Genomic DNA, 23,303 nt, shown 5'->3' on the forward strand with positions numbered 1-23,303 from the left:
TCATACTGTCTGAAGAGGAGCAGTGGGGATTGCCCTGGCTTATCCCTCAGCGAGGTATACCGAATGACCCATTCATATACAGTGTGGCTCTTTGTGGGATCTTGCTGTGTAAATTGCCTGCCGCATTCTACCCTTCAGGAGTACTGAGTATAAAATGTCTACAATGAGCCGAGGCTGCGCAAGGTGGATGAGGACGTGTTGGCGGTACCACCTTTCAGAGGAGATGTTAAATCAATCTTTTTCTCCCTCCTCAACTGCCACATTCCCTTTTCGAAAGCCAAAGTTGAATTTGCCTGCACCACACACTCTCAGAAGAATGTCGATCCCACTCCAGTTCTCAAAGCAGAGCCCCAGGGCTTCATGGTGTTCTGTCATTCACCAATCAGCTCATCCCAGAGTGGAACTGGTCTGGAAGGTGTTGGTGGTGTGATCGGACTCAGGAGGCCAGAGGCTAATGCTCTTGGAGTAAGGGTTTGATTCCCACTGTTGCAGATGGTGAAACTTTAATTCATTAAAAACCTGGAATAAAAAATACCTCATGATAACTATAAACCGATCAGATTCAGTAATGCTCTTGATGGAAGGAATCTGCTGTCTTCACCGTGTCTGGCCCACATGTGACTCCAGACCCACACTTAGGGATCAATGATAAATTCTATCCTAGCCAGTGAGCTCCATAATCCACGAATGGATAAAAGAAACACTATTTTCCTCCGTGAAATTAAACATTACACAACTCCAGGTTATAGTCCAACAGGTTTAATTAGAAGCACTAGCTTTCGAAGTGCCGCTCCATCATTAGGTGGTTGTCATCAGGAGCAGCGCTCTGAAAGCTAGCGTTTCCAAATAAACCTGTTGGGCTATAATCTGGTGTTGTGTGATTTTTAACAGTCCAACACCGGCTCCTCCAAATCATTCCTCTATGAAGACTATTTGTAGCCAATCTGTGAACAAATCGATGGATGCCTCATCGATTCTGCTACCCCATGGTTTTTCCTTACAGAAGCCCACTATGGAACAGTGATTGTCTAAAGTGTCATAATGTGGAGGCACAAGTGTTGAACTGAAGTGGACAAAGTTAAAAATCACACAACACCTGGCTATTTGGAATTACAAGCTATCGAGTGCTGCTAGGTAGCTAGACTATAGTATAGTGAAGCCACAGAGAGTGGGAAGGTTTTGTTCTAAGCTAGGCTCAACAGTCATCAAGGTGTATACCTCAGTCAGGCTCTCCAAGTGCTTCAACGCAGTTTATTTTATTCATTCACAAGATGAGGGAGTTGTTGGCTGGGTCAGCCCATCCCTAATTGCCCAGGCAATTCAAATACAATCACATTTCTGGGGGTCTGGAGTCACATGGAGGCCAGAGCAGGTATGGATGGCAATTTCCTTCCCTAAAGGACATTGGTGAACCAGATGTGTCATTCCTTGACAATTGACAATGGTTTCATGGTCGATATTAGGGGTTTAATCAGACTCTTAACTCCAGATACTTTTTAAAAAACCTTCTACCTTCCGCGGTTACGTTAGGGCCCGGGTGTCCTTGGAGAAGGAGCACGCGGTGTCCACCAACACCCTGGAGTTGTTCAGGGAGAGGTGGTGCGCCACAGGGAGTGGAGTGCATTATTTCCCCCTCCAACTCTATTTTGATTTAATCCCTGCCCTCTCCTTCACTGTTTGATCACACAGCATTGCCCTTATTTGTGAAGGGCACTGCTTGTCACTAGCCACTCGAATGGTTTCCTATCTTCCTGGTGGTGGAAACTGAATAAAGATTCGTACACCTTGTGTCTCTCACTGTGTCTCACACCTGCACACACACAACATGGGTGCTGGGGAAAAAAATAAGCACTACCGCAGTTAGGCAGTAGTGTGGAGGTTAAATAAAAAAGCCTTCTACCATCTGCCATGGTGGGATTTGAACCCAGATCCTCAGAACATAAAAACTGAAAAGAACTGCAAATGCTGTAAATCAGAAACAAGAATAGAAAATCGCTGGGAACGTTCAGCTGGCCTGGCAGCATCTGTGGGAGAAGTCAGAGTTAGCGTTTTGGGTTCGGAGGAAGGGTCAGAGAGTCATGGAGATATACAGCACGGAAGCAGACCCTTCGGTCCAACTCGTCCATGCCGACCAGATATCCCAACCCAACCTAGTCCCCTTTGCCAGCACTTGTTCCATGTCCCTCTAACCCTTCCTATTCATATCCCCATCCGGATGCCTTTTAAATGCCGTAATTGTACCAGCCTCCACCACTTCCTCTGGCAGCTCATTCCATACACACACCACCCTCTGCGTGAAAACATTGCCCCTTAGGTCCCTTTTATATAAACACATTTTCAGCTCTGATCTCCAGCATCTGCAGTCCTCACTTTCTCCTAGAAAAGTTTAGCGGAGTGATCAGGAGAAAGCAGGTAGTGAGGGAATGGCTGATTGACTGCTCAAACATGATGGGCTGAATAGCCTGCTACAAGGACATACCCTCCAGGACCCCTTGCCTGGGTGTCGAACTGGGTCTGCTACTGTTGGATTTTGTCACTGGCAGAGTCTCGTTCTTTAAACCACAGCTATTTAAAAACGCAAGTCCTCCTTGTCAGGTGTCACAGGCTGTCGGGAATATTGAATTCCTCAAAATGCTCTGTTTCCAACCTCATTTGCCTCCACCTTTCCTCAGTTCAGGGGCTCTGCACCAAATGCACAGCATAGGCTAGATTTCATGTTAATCCAAAAAGGACTGTTTGTCCTGCTTGGCTCAGTACCACACTATTGTAGGCGAAAGTGAGGACTGCAGATGCTGGAAATTAGAGTCAAGAGTGTGGTGCTGGAAAAGCACAGCAGGTCAGGCAGCATTCAAGGAGCAGGAGAATCTACGTTTCGGGCATGAGCCCTTCTTCAGGAATGAGGAGAGTGTGCCCAGCAGGCTAAGATAAAAGGTATGGAGGAGGGACTGGGGGGGAAGGGGCGTTGGAAATGTGATAGGTGGAAGGAGGTTAAAGTGAGGGTGATAGGCCGGAGTGGGGGTGGGGCGGAGAGGTCAGGAAGAAGATTGCAGGTTAGGAGGGCGGTGCTGAGTTCGAGGGTTGGGACTGAGACAAGGTGGGGGGAGGCGAAATGAGGAAACTGGAGAAATCTGAGTTCATCCTTTGTGGTTGGAGGGTTCCTAGGCAGAAGATGAGGCGCTCTTCCTCCAGGCGTCGTGTTGCTATGGTCTGGCGATGGAGGAGTCCAAGGACCTGCATGTCCTTGGTGGAGTGGGAGGGGGAGTTGAAGTGTTGAGCCACGGGGTGGTTGGGTTGGTTGGTGCGGGTGTCCCAGAGGTGTTCTCTGAAACGTTCCGCAAGTAGGCGGCCTGTCTCTTTTCCCCAATTATTCCATTCCATCTTGGACACCACAAATCTGCTCCCACCACATTCAATTCAGGACCCGAACCACTCGCTGCATAATATGGTCTTTCCGAACTGGGCTGTTAATCCGTTTAGCTATTGAGCATAAGTCCAGCCAGGAGGCTTGGGTTCAAGTCCCACCTACTCCAGAGGTTTTAAATTAGATTACTTACAATGTGGAAACAGGCCCTTCGGCCCAACAAGTCCACACCGACCCTCCGAAGAGCAACCCACCCAGACCCATTCCTCTACATTTACCCCTTCACCTAGCACTACGGGCAATTTAGCATGGCCAATTCACCTAACCTGCACATTTTTGGACTGTGGGAGGAAACCGGAGCACCTGGAAGAAACCCACGCAGACACTGTGTGGAGTTTGAACATTCTCCAGTCAGTTGCCTGAGGCGGGAATTGAACCCGGATCTCTGGCACTGTGAGGCAGTAGTGCTACCGTGGTGTCTAATAACATCTCGATTAGAAGATAAAAGATCAAAGTTTCTGCAATCCTCCCAAGGAGAACAGCCCCAGCTTTACAAATCGATCTACACAACTGAAGTTCCTTATTCCTGTAATAATTGATTAGATGACCTACAGCATGGAAACAGGCCCTTCGGCCCAACAAGTCCACACCGACCCTCCGAAGAGAGACCCACCCCCCCTACATTTACCCCTGACTAATCCACTTAACAGTACGGGCAATTTAGCACGGCCAATTCACTTGTACATATTTGGACTTTGGGAGGAAACCAGAGCAAACCCACGCAGACACGGGGAGAATGTGCCAACTCCGTACACACAGTCGCGGGCGAGGTAGGAATTGAACCTGGGCCCCTGGTGCTGTGAGACAGCAGTGCTAACCACTGTGCCACCGTGCTGCCCCATTCTTGTGAATCTTTCCTGCACTTGCTCCAATGCCATCCGATTGTCATTGGGAAGGAGAAGGAAGTTATACAAAAGGAAAAAGGAGGCACACAGACACGACTTTGTACCAAGTTCAAAAAAATGCAATTGCTTTATTTAAGTATCAATCCCATTGAGATGTTAACCGCTAAAACAATTCTGTTTCAGGATGACTGTTCTATTGGCCTGTGAATTCACATGCAAACAAATCTTGAGTTATACACAATGTCTTCATCCTGCAACATCAGTTACAATAGTGTTTACATGAACTGTATGCAACTTTAAACATAATATAATTTATAGAGCTATCTCCCCCACCCCACCTTATTTTACAGGATTTTACAAAGATCCCCGTTTGCTAAACTTTTAACATTTTCCGAATTTTGGTGGTTCAGAGTCTTTTTGTCGCATCGTAGGGCTAATTTTATTTTCAGGCACATATTTTACAAGATTTGTATTCCCTGGTCATCTTTGGGTCAGGCCCCATGTGGAAATTTACAGGTCTTTTCACAGTCATGGAAGACACAACCTGTTTGTGGTGACTCTGGAACTGGGCCCTTTTTGGCACTGTCCCATTGTTGGATTTTGGAATTTTATTTTCTTGCTGGATACAGTCACTGAGATGGACAATGCCTGTGGCTGGGCACTACCAGTCAGATCAGCTACCCAGTTATCAAAATAGCAATGACGAAATCGCAGCTTAGCACAAACGCAGAGATTCAATTTGTTAAATCAAAGTTCCCTCAATGGAACAAAGCCAAGGCCTGCGTTCAACCTCCCACTGCCCCACATCCCCAAAAAGCTAAATGCTTCACTTATCATAGTTTCAGTATTATTCCAGACTGATGCAAGGCTTCATATATACTCCTAGACAGTTTTATCTTAGCTGTGGGACCTCTCACATGTTTGGATAATGTCGGAGAGGTGGAAAACAGAAATGTCCATTGACAATATTCTAGTGCACACTCAACATGGTCTGTCATGACATACGGCACATTCACATCTCCCTCTGTATCTGTATACATACCATAGCATTCATGAGCTACATATTACTGTCACTAGTTAGTAAACCGTCAGAAGTCACATGACATCATGTTATAATTCAACAGGTTTACTTGAAATCACAAGCTTTCCGAGTGCTGCTCCTTCATCAGTTGACGGACTATAACCTGGTGTTGGGTGACTTCTGACTTTGTCCAGCATTGGCACCTCCACTAGTTAGTAAATAAAGCAGCAGGTCAAGTCAGGTACAGCACCAGGTTAAATCTAGAGTGATGCTACATCAATGCAAACTCTGATTCCTTGCTGCAGCACTCACATCAACCACCTCAAAGTACATTTCACCACCACAATGTTCACCAGAGCTTTCCCCTTGACTCTGGTTTGTTACTCCCAGCCAAATAAAGCCAGCAGCGTCAGCTGTCAATGGTCTTCAGCATGTTCGACGTGGAGATTGTCCTGGGTTGTGCTTTATGGTGAGGAGTGTCAGCGATTTATTGTACAGTTTTGAGACTGGAAGGTTCTTCACACGAGGAGGTCACAGAGGAGCCGACAGTGTACCCGGAACATGGACTCTACATCGACTCCCAATGCAGATGTTTGGAAATGATCTTCTGCTCTTTTTGGAGTCTCCCCCTCAGGATTTTATCGCATTCAGGATCAGATTAACTTTGACCTGAGTAGGGAGTTGTTTCAAAGCGTCAGTTTATTGAAAAACCAAAAGCAAAAAGTATCTGAAAGATAGAAATGGAACATCATTATTTACAAACTTGAGCGTCAGTTGCCCTTGTGTCTAGCTAACAAACATGCCAAGGAGAATTATTACAAGAGTTGAGATGCCTTTACACCATGTCATACACTACTTGTATGAGGCTCAAATCCTTCCATGCACTGTCCTACTCCCCCTACCCCAGACTCTGCAAGCCCCACCCCTGTTTCACTCAGCCCCACCCCTGACCTGGCAAGCCCCACACCTTATCTACAAGCCCCACCCCCTTACCCTTTAAACCCCCTCCCCTGATCCAACAAGCCCATTCTGCCTTCTTGAGATCTCTTTGCTCCTCCAATTCTGACTTCCCGCTCATCCCTAGATTTCTTCCACCCCACCGTCAGTAGCAGTACATTCCTGCCCGAGATCCAGGTCTCCTCCCTAAGCCCTCTCCCCGCTTGCCTCTACTCCTTTAGAACACTTCTTCAAATTCCCCAGCCTGGTTAGCAACAGATCCTGGCTGTGACAGGTCAAAACAAAAAGAGAAATCATTTCACAATTTTCAGTGTGTAGCTTGAAGGCATTTGGCCTAAAGTTCTGGACAATGGGAGAAGGTCTGATCTTGTGATCCCAATTCTTGAGTTTTAAACGTCAGCCTTCATGAAGAAAATGCAAAATGAAAGCCAACCTTGCACTTCTGCTTCACTGATGCTGATTTCTCACCCGTCCCCCCCCACTCCGAACAGAGAGCGGGAATTTAAAGATGAGTGGCGTTAGTGATCACCCCACTGAGTGGGAAGGGAATGAGCAGTGACCTGGGGAGGAACCAGTGAGGGACATTGCTATCTCCTGCAAAATTCAATCACTTTCTCAAATTTTCAAAACCAAACCCCAAAGTGCATTTTAAAATCCGGTTTTATCGCGGAACGTGGATAATGGGAGAGCATCTATGTCATAAAAAGATGTCCTTTTTTACGTCAAAGAAAACCTCCTTGATGGGAAGCAGAGACCACTCACTGCATCCCCCTTCCCGCCATAGCTCCCGCAAGCAGGAATGTGAGAGTCTGTAAGGTTGGCACTCAGTGTGCTATTCAACTGTGTGGGCCAGAACACTGTCACTTCTTACCTTATTGCCAACCCTCTGTCTGCACCCTGACGAAAACAGTTGGAAAGGGGTTGTTAAATTGAGGAACAATTGCAGGATTTGAAGTGCAGATGGGGAAGGGGAAGGATGAATCATGGATTTGAGATCAGCCATTATTGAATGGCTGAGTAGGCTGGAAGGGCTGAGTGGCCTCCTCTTGTTCATTTGGGCAAATGTTCCCACTTTACTTCTCCCTATATGAAACATATGCTGGTGTGATCAGGGGCTGGGATTGGTGTGGAGGCGACAGGAAAGGGAGAAGGATCAGAAACAGCTGCTGATTCCTTTCCATGGTGGTCTACCTTTCACTATCTCAGCAGCAGGAATGTCTTAAACCAGACCCAGCAGCCCTCAGTTCAGAGCAATTTGACTTTTGCAAGTTGCCTGAACCAAACAAGTTGCCAGACACATGTTTAGGGTAACACCACTTCACAGCAGCCGATGGGAAATATTGCGTTTGACAAATCAAAATGTGGTGTAGCGATAAAGTCACTGGATTAGTAATCCAGAGGCTAATGCTCTGGGCACCTGAAATAAAAACCAAAACGGAAAGTGCTGGAGAACCTCAGTAGTTCTGGCTGCATCTGTGGTGGAAGTGGGTACTGCAGATGCTAGAGATTAGAGTCAAGATAATGATGAAGGGCTTGTATATGTGTGTGTATGTATGTGTATATGTGTGTGTATATATGTGTGTGTATGTGTATATGCATGTATATATGTGTGTATGTGTATACATGTGCATTTTCTGATGAAACGTCAATTTTCCTGCTCCTTGGATACTGCCTGACCTGCTGTGTTTTTCCAGCACCACTCTAATCCTGGCTGCATCTGTGAAGAGGGAACAATTAATGCTTCCAGTCCAGTGACCCATCGTCAGAATTTCAAACTCCATCACTGTTATTATTGTTGCTAAACTCTCGTTTTACCCCTGATTTGCAAAGTTACTGTCAGTTTCTCACCCTGTCAATGCCAGCACTCAATTGGTGAAAATAAAACTAAAGAGCCACAGATGCTAGAATCAGAAACAAAACCGGAAATTTGGTGGAATTAAATAAATAATAAGCCCATCAAGGGGTAGCGCAAACCCTCAGATTACAGGAAAATACTGCAGATGTTGGCTTTCCAAAGTGAAAAGGGCTGGAGAAACTCAGTAGGTCTCTGTGGAGAGAGAAACAGAGCTGATGTTTTGAATCCAATATGAATCTTCATCAGATCACTCTTCAGAAAGCATGTAAAATCTCATCAGGTTCACTGGTGTGCTTTAGGGAGGAAAGATCTGTCCTGTATGTGACTACAGACCCACAGCAAATGCTTGACTCTTTAAGTGCTCTCTGACATGGCCTGACAAGTCACTCATTACAAGGGCAAGTTGGGGTGGACAACAAATACTGGCCTTGCCAATGACTCCCAACATCCTGTAAGTGTCAAAAGTGCCAACCACAAAATACACTCACAGATTGAGAAATCAGCGTTAACCTTTTCAGGTCAAGTAATCCTCCCTCAGTTCTGGGGAAGTTCGACCAGAAATGCTCACCCTGGATTTCTCTCCAGAGATGCTGCCAGACCTGCCGAGCTTTTCCAGCAGTTTTTGTTTCTGATTTCCAGCATCTGCGCCTCTTTTGTTTTATTTTCACCGATTGAGTGCTGGCATTGACAGGGTGAGAAACTGATGGGAACATTGAAAATCTGGGGTAAAATGAGAGTTTAGCAACAATGATAAGCAGGTCTCTCAAGTCTGAGCATCTCAGTAACAAACACGGGAGATTCCACAGTCGGGGGGAGCTCCTGCAAAGAACTCCTCCCATTTCCCTGTCACTCTCAATCACTTTACACTCCCCACTCCCTCTACCCTCCCATCCCTTCCCGGGAATAGGCTGCTCATTCCTGGGGGAGAGGGAGCAGGGCAGTGATAATGTGATACGTGAGGAATCTTAACTACAATCCATGCAGGATGTCTGGGAGGGGAGATGTGTGTGTGTGTTTGAATACGTGTGTGTATGTGTGTTTGTACGCGGGTATATATATGTGTGTGTATGTGTGTGTGTGTGTGTATATCATGTGTGTGTATATATAGGTGTATATGTGCATGTATATATGTATGTGTGTGCATGTTTGTGTCTGTTTATGTGCATGTATATATATGTGTATGTGTGTGTATATATATGTGCATATATATGTGTGTATATGTGCATGTGTGTATGTGTGCGTATGTTTGTGTGTATGTATGTGTGTGCATGTTTGTGTCTGTTTATGTGCATGTATATATATATATATATATATATGTGTATGTGTGTGTGCGTGTATACATTGTTTGTGTAGATTACCCAGAGCCATTTTCAATCATTTACACCTTTCAGACTCAATATCTGTTAGGAATTCATCCTTTCTCAAGTGACCACTTATCTTAAGACATAAAATTCCCCCACTGTTCTAATTTGACTTTATTTACTTCAAAAATCACTTTTGCAAAACTTGACCTTCTAAAAGATAGACCAGAGCAGCTCATCACTGCAACAACAAATCCACAACCACTGCCATCCAGAAGGACAAGGGGAACTGATACACGGGAACACCACTCCTTGCAAGTTCCCCTCCAAGTCACTCACCATCTTCAGTTGGAAATATATCGCTGTTCATTCGGCGTCGCTGGGTCAAAATCCTGGAACCTCCTCCGTAACAGCACTGTGGGTGTAATTACACCCCCAGGACTAAACTGGTCAAAGGAGCAGCTCACCACCACCTTCTCTGGGGCAATTAGGGATGGGTACAAATATGAACCCACAACTCATGAATGCATAAAAACAATACAGGAATTACAATAGTTGGATGGCATCTGGATGCGTATACAAATAGGAAGAATTTAGAGGGATGTGAGCCAAATGCTGGCAAATGGTCAGATTAGGATATCTCTGGTCAGCATAAATAAGTGGGACGTGAAGGGTCTGTTTCTATGCTGTATAACTCTTGACACCAAATCGTTTTTACCATAGAAATTATTATTAGGGAAAACTGAATTTTTTCAAACTTGACAGATATAGAGTCTAAAACGATTGATAATGGTCGTGTGTATTCTGATCACAAAATCATATGAGCTGATAGAATTCCCCAGCGCTTTGGATTTCCAAATCCTGGCTTTACATTTCAGACTCACCTTTCTCTCACTCAAGTGCCCTGGCTGATTTTACCGGAATCTTTTCCGTGGAGTTGTCTCTCCGGGAATCAAAGACTTGGAGCTGACAATCCTCTTGCGTCTTGGGAAGAAATCTGCAGAAGTAGAGGGAAAGATCTAACATTGTTGAGTCAAAGCAGCGTTTGAATTTTGCAAAGGGGCAGCTTTTAAAAGGGTGTGGACTGGAACTTTTTAAAAAAAAACCATTGAGATCTGGCGTCACGCAGTGTAGTAAAGCCGAGTCCCCACCCCCCACCCCCCCCGAAAAAAAACTTCCAACTCACTCATCAAAACAAGTACTGCTGAGCTGCCAAAGATCTTTTTTTGGCAAAAGACCCTTTTTTTTTCAGCCAAACTAGATTTTCACCGCCACCCTAAACATCTCTCCCCCCCAAAACAAAATCTACAAACCACAGATAAATTGGGCATTTAGGGGGGGTACATTCCAAGTTATTCAACATTAGATTCACTACAGCTTAAAAGAAACATACGTTCTGCCAAAACCTTAAACTGAAATAGAAAACACCATTCTGCTTTTAGAGTAAACTAAAGATGTTTTGTAAACATCACCGAACCACTTGACAGATTTTTTTTTTAGTTTCATGTTCTGTTTGAAGTGAGTAGGCTACCGATTGTTTTTGTAATAAGACAAAACAATTTCGGCTTCCAGGCAATTTTCACACCCCCCCCCCCCCCCCCCCCAAATGGACAAGTGACCACTTGACTGGCTCCTAGCTTGTCTATTCCAGCCCAGGTCTGTTTGCTCACTGGGTTGGAAACATACACCGGGCTGACACGACAGGAAAGTATTTCAAAACCTGGTTCTCCCGACCGACCTGTTATGGGGGTTGTGCTCTCCCTCTTTCTGCTCCTGACACCGGCTTTGACCTCGCTTTTCCTGGGACTTTTCCCGTTTTTCTTTGCCCGGCCCCCGCTCTCGAGAGTCTCCGTGTCGCCCTCACTCTCGGTGGTTGGAACAGAAGCGGGGGACTCCCAGTAGAAACTGGGAAGGTCCCTGGAGTCCAAAGCCTCCCAGACATAATTGCCAGTCAGGGGACTGTGGTTCTCGAAGTCGAAGTTCCACCTCTGGCAGTGGGAGTTTTTGATCTCCTTCAGTTGAGTTTTCATATCCTTGCTGAGTTCCTCATGGTCCAATTTCCCAAATAAACTCCTGCACACTGCCTTGTTCAGGTGCCTGAGCTGTGTGGTCCGCTCAGAGTCCTCGCTGGTCGAATGAGACATTGCAACAAACACAAACTAACACACAGAAATTAAACCCCTCTTCCCAAAAAATAAATCTCCAATGTTTGTTGTTGGGTCAAAATAACCAAAAATAAAACAGCTCGTTCCGAACTCTTCAAGGAGTGAGACAACTTTTCCCAGAGAGTTTTGTTTTTCCTGCATCAGCAGTTTGTAACATTCTCCACTCCCATTCCGATAACCTTCCCTGTCTCTGGCACAGACCCGAGTGAAGGCAGTTACTGTTCCCCACTCCCCTCCCCTCCCAAGCTCTGGACTTGTACAAACTGAGTACGCTGCCTTTATTTATTCAGCAGTGCGTGAAAAACACAGCAGCGCTCTCATCAAAGACCAACCTCTGACGTGAACGCTGACGACTCCCTGTGTGTAATAAAAGTGCTACAGGGACCGACAGACAGACAAAGGGAAATACACACAGACACCCACACACTTACACACACACCGGGGGACAGAAACAGAGGTAGACACATTCACACGGAGAGACAGACACACAGATTCACTCACACACCCCCCCACACACACACACACACAGAGAGGCACAAACTGATAGACAGAGACACAGAGAAAGACACAGGCTGACAGACAGAGACACAGAGAAACAGGTACAAACTGATAGAGACGCAGAGAAACAGACAGGTACAAACTCATAGACAGACACAGAGAAAGACACAGGCTGACAGACAGAGACACAGAGAAACAGATAGGTACAAACTGATAGAGACAGAGACACAGAGAAAAACACAGGCTGGCAGACAGAGACACAGAGAAACAGGTACAAACTGATAGAGACAGAGACACAGAGAAAGACACAGGCTGACAGACAGAGACACAGAGAAACAGACAGGTACAAACTGATAGAGACAGATACACAGAGAAAGACACAGGCTAACAGACAGAGAAACACAGAAACAGACAGGTACAAACTGATAGAGACAGAGACACAGAGAGGCACAGGCTGATGGACAGAAACACAGAGAAACAGACAGGTACAAACTGATAGAGACAAAGCGAAACAGAGAGAGACAGACAAACAGAGTCACAAGTTTGTAAACACAGAGAAACAGACAGAGACACAGGGAAACTGAGAGGCAGGGAGAAACACAGGGAGAGACAGTGACCCATGCACACAAAGTGGCAGGAAGGCACAGAGGAAGAAAGACAGAGATAGCAGTGCAGGGAGGGAGACAGAGACAAAGTGAGACAGATTAACAGTAGCGAGATGGAGACACAGTGAGAAACACGGAAACAGATAGAGAAAGAGACAGATACAAAGACAGAGATATACATAGAAGGAGACAGACACATAGAGAGGCACAGAGGTAGAGACAGAGAGCAAATACAGAAGAAAGAGAGACAAAGAAAGGGAGACAAGAGACATGAAAAGAGATAGTTGGGTAAGAGAGAGACCCACAGAAGAGACAAGAGGCACGAAGAGGCAGAAAACACACACACACACACACACACACACATACACACACATACATACACACACATACACACACACGCACACATATACACACACACATACACACACACACATACACACACACATACAATCACATGCACACACATACACACACAAGCACACACATACACACACACATACACACACACATACATATACACACACATACACACACACATACACAATCATACACACACACACATATACCCACACATACACACACATACATACACACACACACATACACACACACATACACACACACATACACACACACATATACACACACACACACATACACACACACACACACACACACACACAATGGGCAGGATAGACCACTCATTCCCTTGAGCTTGCTTTGAAATGATCTGGGCTGCTCTTGGTCTTCAGCTCCACCTTCCCCATCCCTCGGTTCCCACAGAGAACAATGAATCCCAGCTTGAAATATCTTCAATGTGGGGGGATTCACAGCTGTCAGCTCAAAAATTCCAAAGATGCACAATCCTCTGGTTGAAGAAATGGCTCCTCATTTTGGACTGAAATAACTTTGGCCTTTTCAGCTCTACACTCCCTAAGCCACAGGAAAAACCTCTCAGTGTTGACCCTATTGGAGCCACTTCAGAATCTTGCAAGCCTCCTGACAAGCCTCATTCCTGATGAAGGGCTTTGGCCCGAAACGTTGATTCTCCTCCCCCTCCTCGGATGCTGCCTGACCTGCTGTGCTTTTCCAGCATCACACTCTCGACTCTTCAGAATCTTGAACGTTTCAACAAGATCACATCTCATTCTCCTAAACTCCAGAGAATGTTGGACACCATTTACTCAATCTTGTACCACAGAGCAACTCTCTCATCCCAGGGACCAATCTCTTTTGTTGTGACTGCCTCCAACGTCATAGAGATCTACAGCACAGAAATAGGCTGTTCGGCCCATCGAGTCTGTACCAGTCAAGAATAACCATCTAAACCCATTTTCTAGCACTTGGCCCAAAATCTTGTATATGTTGGCATTGCAAGTACGCATCAAAATACATTTTAAACATCATGAGGTTTTCTGTCTCTACCATCCTTACAGGCAGTGAGCCCCAGATTCCCACTACCCTCTGGGTAAAAGAACAAATCCTCACATCCCTTCAAAACCTCCCACCCCTGTCTTTAGATCTATGTCTGTTGGCCTTTTTGGACCAACTTCCTTCCTGTTTACCCTCTCTATGTCCCTAATAAATTTAGACATCTCAGTCATGGCCCACCCTTTTCGGGTATAACCTGAAGAGGGGTTATATCCAAAACATTGACTTCTCCACCTCCTGATGCTGCCTGGCTTGCTGTGTTCTCCCAGCCTCCTGCCTGTCCCTCCTGATGCTGCCTGGCTTGCAGTGTTCTTCCAGCCTCCTGCCTTTCCTTCCTAATGCTGCCTGGCTTGCTGTGTTCCCCCAGCCTCCTGCCTGTCCCTCCTGATGCTGCCTGGCTTGCTGTGTTCTCCCAGTCTCCTGCCTGTCCCTCCTGATGCTGCCTGGCTTGCTGTGTTCTCCCAGTCTCCTGCCTGTCCCTCCTGATGCTGCCTGGCTTGCTGTGTTCTCCCAGCCTCGTGCCTGTACCTCCTGATGCTGCCTGGCTTGCTGTGTTCTCCCAGCCTCCTGCCTGTACCTCCTGATGCTGCCTGGCTTGCTGTGTTCCCCCAGCCTCCTGCCTGTCCCTCCTGATGCTGCCTGGCTTGCTGTGTTCCCCCAGCCTCCTGCCTGTCCCTCCTGATGCTGCCTGGCTTGCTGTGTTCCTCCTGCCTGTCCCTCCTGATGCTGCCTGGCTTGCTGAGTTCCTCCAGCCTCCTGCCTGTCCCTCCTGATGCTGCCTGGCTTGCTGTGTTCCTCCAGCCTCCTGCCTGTCCCTCCTGATGCTGCCTGCCTTGCTGTGTTCCTCCAGCCTCCTGCCTGTCCGTCCTGATGCTGTCTGGCTTGCTGTGTTCCTCCAGCCTCCTGCCTGTCTCTCCTGATGCTGCCTGGCTTGCTGTGTTCCTCCAGCCTCCTGCCTGTCCCTCCTGATGCTGCCTGGTTGGCTGTGTTCCTCCAGCCTCCTGCCTATCCCTCCTGATGCTGCCTGGCTTGCTGTGTTCTCCCAGCCTCCTGCCTGTCCCTCCTGATGCTGCCTGGCTTGCTGTGTTCTCCCAGCCTCCTGCCTGTCCCTCCTGATGCTGCCTGGCTTGCTGTGTTCCTCCAGCCACCTGCCTGTCCCTCCTGATGCTGCCTGGCTTGCTGTGTTCTCCCAGCCTCCTGCCTGTCCCTCCTGATGCTGCCTGGTTGGCTGTGTTCCTCCAGCCTCCTGCCTGTTCATCCTGATGCTGCCTGGCTTGCTGTGTTTTCCCAGCCTCCTGCCTGTCCCTCCTGATGCTGCCTGGGTCTCTGTGTTCTCCCAGCCTCCTGCCTGTCTACTTTGGATTTCTTCATCTGCAGTTTTTTTTTGTCTCTATCCTTGGCCTTTTAACCAACTTTCAGTCAAGGGCTTCATTGTTTCTGCCTGTTATCAGTTGTCCGAGTTCAGAGCTGATATTATTAAACCAGCCTTGAGCCCAACTACTCTGTCTCCTAATCAGACTATTCAACTATTGGGTGGGGGTGGGGGGTTGGGGGAGGTGGGGGGGGGGGGGGGGGGGGGGGGGGAGGTCACCTGAGTAATTTTTAATTTGACTTGCTACCACAAGTTAACATTCACATTTCAAATCTTAATTAGGCAGGGTTAACCGAAACAGCCAGCACAGCTTTATACTACAATATGGTTATCTACTCATACATTCACTCCAATTCTGGGCCCTTTTCTGGGCTAGTTATCATCAACTAAGAGCGAAGCAATCCAATGGCTTATTTTTGGAGAAAAGACAAGATAAGCAGCAAAGCTAAACTCACAGTCCTAACTGCATTGTCTACACCATCATATGTATATACACATACACACATACGTGTATCACACACATACGTGTATCACACACACACACATAAACAACAAGGAAGATTTCCAACAATAGGGAGAGAGTGAGATTAGAGACACACAGAGAAACAGAGAGAGATAAAGAAAAACAGATACTGAGGGCATGATTTGGAGATGCCGGTGTTGGACTGGGGTGGACAAAGTTAAAAATCACACAACACCAGGTTATAGTCCAACAGGTTAAATTGGAAGCACTAGCTTTCGGAATGCTGCTCCTTCATCAGGTGGTTGTGGAGTCGAGGAGAGAGAGACACACACACATGCACAGAAACGGAGAGACACACAGAGATAGAAAGACGCATGCAGACAAAGAGGTAGAGAAATAAACAAAGAGAGAGGGAAATAAAGAGAAGCAGAGACAGAGGGGGTGGAGACACACACACGAACAGAGAAAGACACACAGAGATAGAAAGACATGCAGACAAAGAGGTAGAAAGATAAACATAGAGAGAGAAATAAAGAGAAATAGATGCGTGAATGGGGGCGAGACAGAGAGACACTCGCAAACACAGAAACAGACAGACACAGCGATAGAGAGACTCGAGCAGATAAAGAGACAGGGAGATAAACAGAGAGAGAAATAAAGAGAGAGAGATACAGAGAGAAAGAGTTACAAAGAGAGACGGATGCAGAGATAGAAAGACACAGAGTTAGAGAGACAGGGAGAGGTATAAAGAGGAACAGAGATGTAGGGGGGGGGGGGAGAGACATACATAGCATTTAAAGAGAAGCAGAAACACACAGAAGGAGAGAGAGGCACATGAACAGATAGATAGATAAACAAAGAAACAGAGATAGAGAGGGAGAGAGTAAATGCAGAAGGTTTAATCATTTTCCAAATGCTGCCAGTTATCACCCTGTCCTATATAGACACAGAAGCACACAGCTACTGTCACACAAAAGTACATAGACATTGTCATTGCACACACAACACACACAGGTAAACAATCTCTCAAAACAAGTGCAAAATCTAGGAATGATCAGCCCATCAGGTCAATCTGACATCTCATGAAGGTGTGGGACCACATTCCTGACGGAAATCTGGCCTTGTGGTAAAGAACAACAATAACTTGCACTTATATAGCACCCATAATGGTTCTGGATTAGTGGTGCTGGAAGAGCACAGCAGTTCAGGCAGCATCCAAGGAACTTCGAAATCGACGTTTCGGGGAAAAGCCCTTCATCAGGAATAAAGGCAGTGAGCCTGAAGCATAGAGAGATAAGCTAGAGGAGGGTGGGGGTGGGGAGAAAGTAGCATAGAGTACAATGAGTGAGTGGGGAGGGGATGAAGGTGATAGGTCAGGGAGGAGAGGGTGGAGTGGATAGGTGGAAAAGGAGATAGGCAGTAGGACAAGTCCGGACAAGTCATGGGGACAGTGCTGAGCTGGAAGTTTGGAACTAGGGTGAGGTGGGGGAAGGGGAAATGAGGAAACTGTTGAAGTCCACATTGATGCCCTGGGGTTGAAGTGTTCCGAAGCGGAAGATGAGGCGTTCTTCCTCCAGGCGTCTGGTGGTGAGGAAGCGGCGGTGAAGGAGGCCCAGGACCTCCATGTCCTCGGCAGAGTGGGAGGGGGAGTTGAAATGTTGGGGCGGTGTGGTTGATTGGTGCGGGTGTCCCGGAGATGTTCCCTAAAGCGCTCTGCTAGGAGGCGCCCAGTCTCCCCAATGTAGAGGAGACCGCATCGGGAGCAACAGATACAATAAATGATATTAGTGGATGTGCAAGTGAAACTTTGATGAATGTGGAAGGCTCCTTTAGGGCCTTGGATAGAGGTGAGGGAGGAGGTGTGGGCGCAGGTTTTACAGTTCCTGCAGTGCCAGGATGGGAGGGTGGGTTGTAGGGGGGCATGGACCTGACCAGGTAGTCATGGAGGGAAAGGTCTTTGCGGAAGGCGGAAAGGGGTGGGGAGGGAAATATATTCTTGGTGGTGGGGTCTGTTTGGAGGTGGCGGAAATGTCGGCAGATGATTGGTTTATGTGAAGGTTGGTAGGGTGGAAGGTGAGCACCAGAGGCGTTCTATCCTTGTTGCGGTTGGAGGGGTGGGTTGTGAGGGCGGAGGTGCGGGATGTAGACGAGATGCATTGGAGGGCATCTTTAACCACGTGGGAAGGGAAATTGCGGTCTCTAAAGAAGGCCATCTGGTGTGTTCTGTGGTGGAACTGGTCCTCCTGGGAGCAGATCCGGCGGAGGTGGAGGAATTGGGAATACGGGATGGCATTTTTGCAAGAGGTAGGGTGGGAAGAGATGTAATCCAGGTAGCTGTGGGAGTTAGTGGGTTTGTAAAAAATGTCAGTGTCAAGTCGGTCGTCGTTAATGGAGATGGAGAGGTCCAGGAAGGGGAAGGAGGTTTCAGAGATTGTCCAGGTAAATTTAAGGTCAGGGTGGAATGTGTTGGTGAAGTTGATGAATTGCTCAACCTCCTCGCGGGAGCACGAGGTGGCGCCAATGCAGTCATCAATGTAGCGGAGGAAGAGGTGGGGAGTGGTGCCGGTGTAATTACGGAAGATCAACTGCTCTACGTAGTCAACAAAGAGACAGGCATAGCTGGGGCCCATACGTGTGCCCCTGGCTACCCCTTTGGTCTGGAGGAAGTGGGAGGATTCAAAGGAGAAATTGTTAAGGGTGAGGACCAGTTCGGCCAAACGAATGAGAGTGTCGGTGGAAGGGTACTGTTGGGAACGTCGGGAGAGAAAAAAATGGAGGGCTTGGAGGCCCTGGTCATGGAGGTGTAGAGGGATTGGATATCCATGGTAAAGATGAGGCCCGGGGATCACTCCATGATTTCGGATGTGGAGTAGGAGAGTCTTGATGTGGTGAGGTGTGTGGAACATAGGAGGCAGGTCAGGAGAGAATTGGAATTGGAGAAAGTGACGATGCTGGAGATCCGAGTCGAGAATGTGGTGCTGGGAGAACACAGCAGGCCAGGCAGTATGCTCCAGAGAGTTGGAATAGTCACGTTTAGAAGTTAAAAAGGGGGTTTCAGCAGCCATACAGTGAAGTGAGGGAGGTGAAGGTAGTAGAAAGGCAGTGATACAGTGATGGGAGTAGATGGTGAGAGGACAAAGGGTTATGTTAGGCCATCTCAAGATCAGATTGGACACCAATGCTGCCTATGGTCTGATACGGCCTCAAGACAGTAATAACACACGATATATGATGATCGGCTGAGGACCCTGGGATTGTGTTCATTAGAGTTTAGAAGGTTGAGGGGAGATCTAATAGAAACTTACAAGATAATGCATAGCTTAGAAGGGGTGAACGCTGGGAAATTGTTTCCGTTAGGTGGGGAGACTAGGACCCGCGGGCACAGCCTTAGAATTAGAGGGAGTCAATTTAGAACGGAAATGAGGAGACATTTCTTCAGCCAGAGAGTGGTGGGCCTGTGGAATTCATTGCCACAGAGCGCAGTGGAGGCCGGGACGCTAAATGTCTTCAAGGCAGAGATTGATAAAATCTTGATCTCGCAAGGAATTAAGGGCTACAGGGAGAGTGCAGGTAAGTGGCATTGAAATGCCCATCAGCCATGATTAAATGGCAGACTGGACTTGATGGGCCAAATAGCCTTGCTTCCACTCCTATGTCTTGTGGTCTTATATCACAATTACGATGCATTTAAGCTAAACAGCTCCAAGAACTAATATGGTGCATTATGTTAGCATCCGAGAGTTATATTTGGTTGGGTGGAGCCCTCAGAGAGGAATATTGCAGACTTGTGCATGACAATAAGGCTAACATAGTCCTTCCAGCCCATAGGGCTACTCTCCCATCAGTGACACACAACTGGTGGTAGCTGCTTAAGCTGAGGGTCACCACACCTCAGACAAGGGGTGAAGCTAAGAACAGTGGAGCTGCACAGTAACCTCAGCTGGTGCAGGAATGCAACCTGGACTGCTGGCATCACTCTGCATTGCAAACCAGCCACCCAGCCAACTGAGCTAACTGTCCTCTGACAGCACAGGCTGAGGAGTGTGTAAATCATCACAGGGAGATTCGCCTGATGCATCACTGGTTTCTCGAGATTTGGAGATGCCGGTGTTGGACTGGGGTGGACAAAGTTAAAAGTCACACAACACCAGGTTGTAGTCCAACAGGTTTAATTGGAAACTGAAACTTTATTGCTGGAACAGCACAGCAGGTCAGGCAGCATCTAATTGGAAACACTAGCTTTCGGAGCGACGCTCCTTCATCAGGTGGTTGTCCTATAACCTGGTGTTGTGTGACTTTTATCTTGTGTCTGTGAACCAGTTCCCTGGCTGAGCAGCCCAGTTCCTCTGAACAGTCAGTAATCTGGTTTAACCTGTGACAGCTCCGAATATATACGGGTGGCTGTTGCAACAGACTTTTTTTATTTCAAAAATATACTTTATTTATTTAAAAATATATATTTTATATTTTTACATTGTCACAAACGCAGTTCGGTTCTGTCCACTAGCATACCAAGGAAACAGACAAGCATTGGAGTTTGACTATCCAAAAAAACCTCTCTCACTCATCCAATACTACATTTACAGAATGTAGAAGGGTCTGATAATTGAACATTTAACTTCATGTAAAGTGCAGAGCAGACAGGTGCTACTTCTAAACAAAACTCTTCTAACATACGAAACTCTCTCTAACAAGCACATCTTGTGTCATCAAACCAGTGGGGTGTCTCTGACCTGTACCTTTGATAAAAACCTTTACAGACACTGCCTTGGGCACCAGTCTGGGGACAGAGGTGTTTTTTATTACAGCTTGGCTACCAAGGCTCTAAAGACAAAAGCAATAACAGTTCGAATGATCACAATGGAAGAAACAAGACTTGATGTGCGTGGCCTCACGTTGGGAACAAGGAGATTAGTTTGTCTGTTTGGAACAACTGATAACAGAAGACAGTAACTGTTAGCAATGTCAGTTAGAAGACAGATAAGAGATAACCAGAAGTAATTTGTAAAGTTGAACGATGTGTAGAAGTAAACTCAAGTTTGCAACAAAGAAAATAACTGATAAGCTGCTTCATTGTGTTCACTTTCCCCTGAAACCTGGGCGCTAAATAAAGATCTGTGGAAGAAAATAATGGCTTTTGTTATGTGGATGTTAAGACATCTGCTTACAAATCCATCGATAGACCAATTACATGTAAATATAATCTCACACAAGTAAGAGATGCCTTTGGTTTGTTTGTTTGGATAGAGTCAAACTCCAGAGTCTGTTTGTTTCATTGATAATGCTACTGCATAGGACCGAACTGTGTCTGTGAGTATGTATATACCTACATACATATATAAAGATATTTTTATGAATAAAATAGGTTTTTGAAATTTACAGAAAAGAAACAAGGAGGGACTTAAAATTTAAAAACACACAACACCAGATTATAGTCCAACAGGTTTATTTGGGAGCACTAGCTTTAAAATTGAAAGGGACTTAACATTGAAAGGGATAAAAAAGCTTAAAAAGCAACATCGAGAAAATGAAGTCTCAGCATTTCCACCACTGGGTCTGTGCTGAAAAGAGAATGTTTCTAAAGGGAGACAGCAGAAAGAGAGGTCACCCTGGCTATATTTGGGTGACAATGTCACAGAGTGGCAGGAGGCAAGCGACAGAGGATGCGTGAGGAGGGTAGGATAGGTAAAGACACCTTAATCCCACTCTCTTGTAAGATTTCTGACTTTGTCCATCCCAGGCACCACATGTCATCTCTTGTAAGAGAGAGTTGGAAGCTTAACCTGAGGCTCACACAACATCAGGTCATAGTCCAACAGGTTTATTTGGAAGCACTAGCTTTCGGAGCACTGCTCCTTTATCAGGTGGTTATGGTTCAAAGTTTGGGAGAAGATTTGTAGCTCGGGTGCTCGTTGTTGTGGTTCTGTTCGCCGAGCTGGGAATTTGTGTTGCAGACGTTTTGTCCCCTGTCTAGGTGACATCCTTAGTGCTTGGGAGCCTCCTGTGAAGCGCTTCTGTGATCTTTCCTCCGGCATTTATAGTGGTTTGAATCTGCCGCTTCCGGTTGTCAGTTCCAGCTGTCCGCTGCAGTGGCCGGTATATTGGGTCCAGATCGATGTGCTTATTGATTGAATCTGTGGATGAGTGCCATGCCTCTAGGACAGAGAACAGCCAGGGAATTCCTAGAGGCATGGCACTCATCCACAGATTCAATCAATAAGCACATCGACCAGGACCCAATATACCGACCACAGCAGCGGACAGCTGGAACTGACAACCAGAAGCGGCAGATTCAAACCACTACAAATGCTGGAGGAAAGATCACAGAAGCACTTCACAGGAGGCTCCCAAGCACTGAGGATGTCACCTAGACAGGGGACGAAACGTCTGCAACACAAATTCTCAGCTCGGCGAACAGAACCACTACAGGTGGTTATGGTTCTCCACAGCTACCTGATGAAGGAGCATCGCTCCGAAAGCTACTGCTTCCAAATAAACCTGTTGGACTATAACCTGGTGTTGTGTGATTTTTAACTTTGTAAACCCCAGTCCAACACCAGCATCTCCAAATCATAATCTGAGGATCATCACATCTCAGCTAAGGGACAAGGTAGCACTCAAAGCTGATGCAGTAATTGAACTCATGCTGCTGGGGGCACTCTTTATATAAAGCAGCTATCCAGCCTATTGGGCTAACCAGTACTGTGAGTCTAGAGCTACCTGTCGACTAGAACATATAAGGACGCAGTCCCTGAAGTTTGTAAGCTGAGGCAGATGGGTCTTTAAAACAGTCAGGCAGATGGGTCTTTAAAACAGTCAATGGTCATGACATGGAGACTAGTTTTTAATTTCAGAATTAGGAATTGAACTCAAGTTTCCCAGCTGCCAAGGTGAGATTTATACCCATCTCCCGGGACCATTAGCCAGGGCCTCTAGATTACTAAGACAAGTGATGTTAATTTATTTGTTAATTGGGCGTGGACTTTGCCCTGGAGAAAGGTGGCAGTGAGCTATCTTTGTGAGCTGTTCTGATCCGAGTGATATAGTGCTGTTAGGGAGGGAGGTCCAGGATTCTGACCCAGTGACACTCAGGGAACAACGATACAGTTCCAAGTCAGGATGATGTGTGGCTTTGAGATTGTAATTTTGGAAGCCCAGTAGTGAGTTTATGCACAGGAAGATCTCACAAACAGCAAAGTGTTCACATGCAAATGGGCTTTTACAACAATCAACGATAATTCCGTAACCATGGACACTAGCTTGTTCAGTCAGGTTTGTTGTAAGATTCAACACAGGTCCCAGGACACTGAGAGAGGTGTCCTGCATGCCTTCAACAATTTTTGATATCAGTGTGTGCATCCTGTGGTGG

The 23,303-nt window shown here is 46.5% G+C and overlaps 1 protein-coding gene across 1 annotated transcript; it reads right to left on the reverse strand.

Moving 5' to 3' along the window:
• Positions 1-4,363: 4,363 nt before the first annotated feature.
• LOC122542215 (cyclin-dependent kinase inhibitor 1B-like) lies at positions 4,364-11,779 on the reverse strand. The gene is made up of 3 exons (XM_043679712.2): positions 11,139-11,779; positions 10,285-10,397; positions 4,364-6,014 (listed from the first exon to the last, which is right to left on the reverse strand). The coding sequence occupies exons 1-2, from the start codon at positions 11,542-11,544 to the stop codon at positions 10,315-10,317; spliced, it is 489 nt and encodes a 162-aa protein (XP_043535647.1). The 5' UTR covers positions 11,545-11,779; the 3' UTR covers positions 4,364-6,014; positions 10,285-10,314.
• Positions 11,780-23,303: the final 11,524 nt, after the last annotated feature.

The sequence above is a fragment of the Chiloscyllium plagiosum genome, unplaced genomic scaffold (assembly GCF_037043375.1).
Source record: "Chiloscyllium plagiosum isolate Xiang-an unplaced genomic scaffold, Cpla_swu_hap1 HiC_scaffold_33, whole genome shotgun sequence".
Classification (NCBI taxonomy): Eukaryota; Metazoa; Chordata; class Chondrichthyes; order Orectolobiformes; family Hemiscylliidae; genus Chiloscyllium; species Chiloscyllium plagiosum.

Coding starts and splice junctions, on each gene's coding strand:
- LOC122542215 (XM_043679712.2), bottom strand. CDS start 11,544: ATGTCTCATTCGACCAGCGAGGACTCTGAGCGGACCACACAGCTCAGG. Junction 10,398..11,138: donor GAGCACAACCCCCATAACAG/GTCGGTCGGGAG, acceptor CTACTTCTGCAG/ATTTCTTCCCAAGACGCAAG.